Source organism: Herpailurus yagouaroundi, unplaced genomic scaffold (assembly GCF_014898765.1).
Source record: "Herpailurus yagouaroundi ecotype Mexico unplaced genomic scaffold, PumYag 163, whole genome shotgun sequence".
Lineage (NCBI taxonomy): Eukaryota > Metazoa > Chordata > Mammalia > Carnivora > Felidae > Herpailurus > Herpailurus yagouaroundi.
In genome coordinates, this window is record NW_024412404.1 from 2,154,744 (window position 1) to 2,163,307 (window position 8,564).

General features: G+C 37.6%; 1 protein-coding gene across 18 annotated transcripts in view; it reads right to left on the reverse strand.

Moving 5' to 3' along the window:
• The window catches only part of ANK3 (ankyrin 3), a 344,583-nt gene that overhangs the window by 47,021 nt on the left and 288,998 nt on the right, over positions 1 to 8,564 (reverse strand). For 15 of the 18 annotated variants that reach the window (XM_040485091.1, XM_040485092.1, XM_040485096.1 and 12 more), the window contains 6 exons: positions 6,421 to 6,517; positions 5,504 to 5,732; positions 4,737 to 4,862; positions 3,679 to 3,801; positions 3,216 to 3,242; positions 2,072 to 2,153 (listed from right to left, as the gene is read on the reverse strand). In XM_040485091.1, the coding sequence (XP_040341025.1) occupies positions 2,072 to 2,153; positions 3,216 to 3,242; positions 3,679 to 3,801; positions 4,737 to 4,862; positions 5,504 to 5,732; positions 6,421 to 6,517 (684 nt within the window). The remainder of the gene's footprint in view (positions 1 to 2,071; positions 2,154 to 3,215; positions 3,243 to 3,678; positions 3,802 to 4,736; positions 4,863 to 5,503; positions 5,733 to 6,420; positions 6,518 to 8,564) is intronic. The other 3 variants (XM_040485107.1, XM_040485106.1, XM_040485108.1) reach the window with 1 other exon arrangement.

The window sequence follows — 8,564 nt, forward strand, 5'->3', positions numbered from 1 at the left end:
CTGCAAATGGAAGATTTGGGGATTCTTTCACTTTAGTGACTTGGGCTCAGCCCAATGTCTCAAGAGAATTTATTTTTATAACTACCAGAAACTGGCAAAGCATCTCTCCTTCACCACTGAAGGCTGGCTCCGTCAAGCAATGTAGTCTTCTGAACCACATGTATGGTTTTAACTTTGCATGAAGTAGCCAATTTACTGATTGGTTACACATTTTATGCTTAAATGACACATATTTTGTGATGCACTTTATAACAAAGAAAATTTCTGGGAGGTTCTGGATGTCAGGCACTGAATTACACCAGATTCTTTCTTGTTTGGGAGGTTGGGGTGGGGGGTGGAAGGGACAGGGTACTGAGAGAAAAGCTGCATCACTTGCAGTTCTAACACCAATTCAGAGGCCATGACATTTCCTTAGTTTTTAATTCTTAGTCCTTTCCATTTCTGTTTACCACTATTATGCTCCCTTTCATAAAACAGAGAAAAGTACCTTCTTCCTTCTATCAATGTTATACCATAACCGAAGCTAACTAAAAAATAGCAACACTTGCATAAATGAAAAAAATTTAGTTGACTTAGCACAGACCTTACCTCAAACTCATATAGTCCCCCAAATACTTTAGGGACCAGAATCATATGGGAGCTCACCTGCCCAGAGGTACCTTGGACCTAAAGAAGCTGGTCATGGAGCCTGTCCAAATCTTAAGTATTTTGCCTGGGAGTCCCAACCAGCTACCCTCTGAGAGCCTTAGATTTGAGGCAAAATAGTATTCCAAAGAAAAGTTCTCAAAGAATATTTAGTCTTATTGAAAAACCATCTACTTATACACATATATTGTCCTTGCTTTGTAGAATAAGAGGAGTTAGTTTCATCCCTTATGGTTTTGGAAGGATTTAGATATTTATGCTAGAGACAAAAACTGAGATCTGGAAAAACATTTATGAGTGTGGTAGAGCTCCATTTCTCTTATGCTCCCTGTTTTGTGTCTGGATATAAAAGTTCCGCCAGTAGTCAAGGAGCTAGACTCCATAAGATTATGCTAAGACCTTTTAAGCTAAGTACTAGAGTCTTCCTGCTGCACATTGAATATGCTATGTTGGCCCACAGAAACAAGAACTCAGGAAAGGTGGGAAAAACCAAAGATGTGGCTCTTATTTGTAATTTCCAATCCTCCCTGAACTCAAGTTAACTGTGAGTAATGGGAAACAGCCAGAAATTATTCACTAACAATTATTTGTGTAAAACTCCTTTTCTGATGGATCAAACACAGTGCTACTCTCAGCACTCTTAGCTCCTGTTGATGGAGGGATTCTCTGGAGGGCTGAGGGGATAGGGGAAGATGAAGTGGGGAGGGAGATGGAATGAATGAATATGACTGAATGGATTTATACCCTGATACTTGCAAGCCAGTTAACAATGAACCAAAACAATCACTGAAAGAAGAAAAGGGCTTAACCAGTCTAGTGAAGACTAGCCTTGGAAATGGTACTTAATAAAGATGGGTGAGGGGTGGGGGTGGTGGCGGAGAGGGAGAGAGGAAGGAGGAGATACGAATTCAATAAACAAGTGCCTCAAGAACGTAGGAAGATACACTTCTTGCAAACTGGGAAGAAGGAGAAACAGGACTGAGGTATAATGACCTACCTATATTATGAAAAATGAGATGAAAATCAAAGTTACATTATCACTTTTCTACCAACCTGCATATATAAAAATATTTTCTCTTTTGAGCTTAGATTTAAAGCAGCATTGGTGCATTATCTCCTAGGACAGTTAACAATCACAGTGAAATCAAGGTTTTTAAAGACAAGTAATGAGTAGATGTTTCTAAATTTTAAAATAGGTAGGGGCTTTTTAAAAAAAACCGTTTTGAGGTTATGGTCTAAGGGTGTTTGTGCTTCACATCTTCAACTATGTACAAAGTATCAGTTACATTTCATGATAAAGTTTCCTTGCAGGCAATTTTTCTTTTGCCATTGGGCTTCCAAATGACCCCCAAATTCAATTTGTACAGAAAAAATGTCTCTTCTTACAGACATCCACATAGATTAGTAAATGTGTTAGAAAACTCACTCATTCCAGGCTCAGTCAAGTAGCTGTAGCGCTTACGTAACGCTAAAGATGCAAAGCTCTGTCGTCTATCTGCTTTCTCGGCCTAAAAAAGAAAAAAAAGAGAGAGAGACTGTGTCCAAATTCCTTGTGACCTCTGTATGGTTTTGAAACATTTTGAAGGATGGCATGTTGATGACTGGTTTATCTCTATTTTTCTTCGTATGGATTCTCCTCATGAAAATGGTAATTCCCTGTTGTGACTCTACAACCCCAGCCACTGTCTCAACCCAATTCCCATCATTTAGCAAATATAAGAGCACCAACACAGCAGACTACAGGGAACTACAAATACAAGACGAGCGTTACAGAGACTTCTGATGCTGAGCAGTAAATTTTCCCAAATCCTTCATATTTAAAACACATATATCACAATGTACACTCCCTCTATGTGAGTACATTCAAGGGAAAAGGGCACACGGCGCCTCATTCGGATTACTGCTGCTGTTTCTGTATGTTCAAAGGCATAAAGTGTAGATGAGGTTAAAAAAGGGTTAATGGCTTCATTAGAAATAAGATTCTATTTATTCTTACTGGGGTATGAGTTTTAAAAATCCAATTATCATATAACTTGGAAAAATATTAGGAGATGCCTCATTAGGAAAAATTCATTCAAAACCAAATGGAACTACTCTACTATACCCTTAAAAATGGCCAAGATAATTTTCTTTAAATGACAAATATTTATCAGTAGCCATGGAACACATAGTTGGTATTACACAGAACAACTTGACTTATACAATAAATCTTCATATGTTACTCATAATCTTGATTTGACTGTTACACAGAGTGGATACTAGGTGGAAATATGGAAAAATGTATATTTATACATGCCAAGCTACTACATTTAAAAATGTTTAAAGAATTTTAGTTTCTCTTTTTCAAACACTAGCGGGATCACATTCCTGAATGCCCTGGAGTATTCTCATGTACACGTGGAGGAAGAGTAAACCATTCTTTAAGAAAACCGTACACCCTTTACCTCACTTACGCTAAGATCTGCCAACATATAATCCGTTTCCCCACTTCAGCCCGCTGTAACTTCTTGTATACAGTTTCAATTTCTATTCTATCTCTGATAGAGTAAAAGCAGAAGTGTTCATATTACCTCATCATCTTGATCTGACTCTGTCTCCTTTTGGTTCCAAGAGGCATTGCAGAGACAAGGAATATTATAATGGACAGCAGGGAAAAGAATATCAGGATATGAAAAGGACTGAGTAGAAAGCACAAAATGCAAGCTGAATCAAGAGAGCAAAGCAAATCAAAAGAAGCCAACACAAAATATCAAGAACTGTACATCCACGGCAAATTAATGTGTGACATCATTTGAAAGCATAAAAATCTCTGAGCTACCAGCAGAAGCAGAAGCACCATACAGAGGACTCCATCATACAAACCATAACAACTTGACACCACGGTAACAAGACTCAATTTACACAAAGAGACTAATACAACTGGAGTTTCAGGAACTTGAATCATGTTACAAAGCATTCCTTAATTGCATACCAAGGGCCCACTTCTTCACGACCAGGGGAAGAGAGTCACAATAAACCAGTATCAAAAGATACCTTTTTATGTGCTGGCAGAGTGATATTTAAGTTGCAAACAGCTGTTTGAGGCAGTCCTTTTGTTGTCTTTGGTTCTTTCAGAAAAGACAGACGACCACAGGGCTCTTGGCTGGTGTCTCTAATCTAGAAGAATTTAGGTGGTTGACAGTTATAGAGAGGGACTTTTCTGAGGATTCCTGTCTATACAAGGATTAAACATGTTTATTTTACAGAGCCCTTCAAGAGGCAAGAAAAGTAAAGGGAAAAGATGATGGTAATAGTTACGGAACAACCACCGTGGTCACATGTAAACTCAACGGGATTTAGAATGCCAGGTTCCTAGATTAGACCCGGGATGGCTGTGTCTTCTTGTTTTACCCTGGTAATACGCTGTATAGTCTGGGTGATATACATTTTCTTCCCATCTAATAATTTCTCTTTCCCAAGGCCTCCATTTTAGCAACAATAATAACAGCAAATAACTGTCCCATGTCCTTCTGTTCTCGGAGGAGGAAGTTTCTCCAGACTGTCCTTGGGCTCCATTAAGATGGAACTTAATTATGGGGTTTGGATTTCAGCCATTATTTGATTAATAAGCATGAATGAGATCTGATGCATTTTATTATTCTAGATTGTTTGGTCTGACAAATATTTGCTTAAACAGAAACAATCATTTAGCTGTTTAAAAGGTAAAGGCTCTTTTTCGCTAATTATAAAGCTTTCCTGGCTCAAAAGTGCCCTGGGGGAGAACTTGGGCAAAATCTGACCTTGTTCCTCTGAATTCAAGTTTGATGGGTTATTTCAAACTGGATAAATCATTAAACTTTTTTCTTTTTATTCTCTAAGAGCTCTTTCTAAAAAATATTTATTTATTTATTGAGAGAGAGAGGGAGAGAGAGAATCCTAAGCAGGCTCTGCACTGCCAGAACAGAGCCTGATGTGGGGCTCAAACTCACAAATCATGAGATCACGACCTAACCTGAAATCGAGTCAGAAGATTAACTGGCTGAGCCACCCAGGCGCTCCCCACCTTTTTTTTTTTTTTTTTTTTTAATTCACAGAGTCTATTGGTGATTTACCTTGATGGAAAATGGCAGTCTATTTTCTTTGAAAGCATAAAAGTTAAAAACCAGCTGCTGTCCCCCTTTAGTAAGTGGGGCCAGGTTTCCATAACAATCAACATAAATAGGTTTTCCTTCCAGAACCTTTTGGAGCAAAAGAAACACATAATTTAATGTTAATTAAATTAGAAGAATTTTGAAATTTTAAGTCACATAATATTAAAAGACTGACATATTTCTATGTCACATTTGTCTCCTTATTAGGAAATTATTTCTATGGTGTTACTTGCCACAAAAATAACTCTTCAGGCTCACAATTCAACAATTGTGATTGGAAACCAAATCATGCACATGTATAAGACAGAATTATATATTCACTTCTATTCTAGCAACCTTAGACATGTTTGAGAAAGTGCTGACATCAATCGCATATTCATACAGACTTTGAAAGTTGGTTGTTTTTTTTTTTACTCCAATACTTTTACTGAGTTTGCAAATGGAAAATCATAGTAATGTGCTAAAGACAGTGACCATAAAAATAAAACAATTCAAGTTACCACAGGGAAGCACTGACCATGATGTAGATTCATTACTACTACATTTAAACCAAGATAGCCTCATACAAAGACACATAAAACATTAGAGGATAAGTCTATATCAAATTTTTTAACCAAAAATTGAAATCAATCATGAGCTTGATATTTCTAATAAGTGCTATTGTAACCTCAAAAGACAACCCCATATCCGGGGAATGTAATAAAACAAACTTGTTATGAACAAGGTACCTCAATATCTTTGCTTCTTGCAACTTCTTCAAAATTCTCTTGCTGCTCTAAAGTTTTGTCCACTTTGTCATCTGTCATGCAGAAACAGCGCAGGGAGGATTCTACAGGATCATTCATTTTGGCAAAAACAACAAACTTGGCCATATATGGAACACATATTAGTTCTCTGTACAGCTGTGAGGCTAACCCCACAGTTTCTAAAACTTGATGGCAGTCTGCAAGCCAAAATCTGAGAAACACAGAAGTGTGAAAATGAGATGATTTTAGTGAAATCTTAAAAATAATCATCATTAAAAAGTCAAAGCATATAAGGGAATGATACCAAAACATTAACTTGTTCATTTAAACAAACAGCAATGATGCTTACTCTGCTTACAGAAGGTCTACATTTATTATATGTTTGTTCCTTTGCTGAGGAAATGCTAAGGATTTTTTTTCTCTCTTGTCCTTCCCATAAGATTCTTATTCCCCTCGTATAATTACCCATGATGAGCCTTCCCTTCTACTCCTGCTTAAGAGTTTAATCTCTTACTTTACATTAGAAGGAATAAGGATTTTATGGAAGAAAATGGGAAAGACATGGAAATCCTATCTTTTTTCTTTGACACTATAAAAATTAAAAACAAGTTGCTGTCTTCCTTTAGCAAAGGGGCCAGATTTCCACAACGATCAACAGAAATAGGTTTTTACAAATTGCTGAGAACTAGCAGAAGCAAGTCTAGCACCGTAGAGCTGCTTGTAAGAACTGGATAAAATGTCGTACAGTAGTGAATTTTACATTTCTGAGTTAGGCCCAAGTTCACCATCAAAATTTTTAAAATTAATCATACTGGTGGTATTGAGCATAAAAACTTTTACTTTCCAAAAGTTAATAAAATTAATTCCTTAGTGCTTTTGGGAATCCTTTATTTCCATACCTGGCTGAAACATTGGTTGTAAAAGAGACACAATCCTTTATAAATGTCAGAGGTGTAGTTCCTGTGATGTCTTCCCACTGAGCAGGCGAGGTGCCTCCTGAGAGAACAAGAGCAGAAAACTTGACGTCATCATGGGAGATGCCCCTTATAATATCTTCTTCACCATCCTGTTTTTCCTGCACAGCCGGAACTTGCAAAACTTCAGCAACTTTCAATTAATGGCATGCCCTAAAGGTAGTTTTCCTCTATTCTCCTTCTAGCACTAGTGCTACCTTATAGTGATCTTCTTGTAAGATATTACATTTTTTAAAGATCATTTTTCTGTTTGGCAACTAAAGAATATTTTAAACCTGGGGCAACCACAGGCTATAAAGCTCATTTTGTAAGTGCAATTTATAGGTGCAAAGATTAGTTGTTCAGATAGACAATATAATTATCTTATTTTTAATTTTTTTTTTTAAAAAATACAAGAACTATCAAGAAAGTTAAGAAGCAGCTTATTTTGTTACAAAGGAAATTGAAGAAGATATAAAGAAATGGAAAATCTTTCTGTGCTCATGGATTGGAAGAATAAATACTGTTAAAATGTCAATACAACTCAAAGCAATCTACACATTCAATGCAATCCCAATCAAAATTGCACCAGCATTCTTCTCGAAGCTAGAACAAGCAATCCTAAAATTTGTATGGAACCATGAAAGACCCTGAATAGCCAAAGTAATATTGAAGAAGAAAACCAAAGCTGGAGGCATCACAATCCCAGACTGTAGCCTCTACTACAAAGCTGTAATCATCAAGACAGCATGGTATTGGCACAAAAACAGACACATAGACCAATGGAATAGAATAGAGACTCCAGAATTGGACACACAAATGTATGGCCAACTTATCTTTGACAAAGCAGGAAAGAATATCCAATGGAAAAAAGACAGTCTCTTTAACAAATGGTGCTGGGAGAACTGGACAGCAATATGCAGAAGAATGAAACTAGACCACTTTGTTACACCATTCACAAAAATAAACTCAAAATGGATAACGGACCTGAATGTGAGACAGGAAACCATCAAAACCCTAGAGGAGAAAGCAGGAAAAAACCTCTCTGACCTCAGCCACAGCAATTTCTTACTTGACGCATCTCCAAAGGCAAAGGAATTAAAAGCAAAAATGAACTATTGGGACCTCATCAAGATAAAAACCTTCTACACTGCAAAGGAAACGATCAACAAAACTAAAAGGCAACCGACGGAATGGGAAAGATATCTGCAAATGACATATTGGGCAAAGGGCTATCCAAAATCTATAAAGAAGTCACCAAACTCCACACCCCAAAAACAAATAATCCAATGAAGAAATGGGCAGAAGACATGAATAGACACTTCTCTAAAGAAGACATCCAGATGGCCTGAACAGGCACATGAAAAGATGCTCAACGTCACTCCTCATCATGGAAATACAAATCAAAACCACACTGAGACATCACTTCATGCCAGTCAGAGTGGCTAAAGTGAACAAATCAGGAGACTATAGACGCTGGAGAGGATGTGGAGAAACGGGAACCCTCTTGCACTGTTGGTGGGAATGCAAACTGGCGCAGCCACTCTGAAAACAGTGTGGAGGTTTCTCAAAAAATTAAAAATAGATCTACCCAATGACCCAGCAGTAGCACTGCTAGGGCTTTACCCAATGGATACAGAAATGCTGATGCATAGGGGCACTTGTACCCCAATGTTTATAGCAGCACTTTCAACAATTGCCAAATTATGGAAAGAGCCTAAATGTCCATCAACTGATGAATGGATAAAGAAGATGAGGTTTATATATACAATGGAATACTACTTGGCAATGAGAAAGAATGAAATATGGCCTTTTGTAGCAATGTAGATGGAACTGGAGAGTGTTATGCTAAGTGAAAGAAGTCATACAGAGAAAAACGATACCAAATGTTTTCACTCTTATGTGGATCCTGAGAAACTTAACAGAAGACCATGGGGGAGGGGAAGGGGAAAAAAAAAGTTACAGAGAGGGAAGGAGGCAAAGCATAAGAGACTCTTAAAAACTGAGAACAAACTGAGGGTTGATGGGGGGTGGGAGGGAGGGGAGGGTGGGTGATGGGTATTGAGGAGGGCACCTTTTGGGATGAGCAC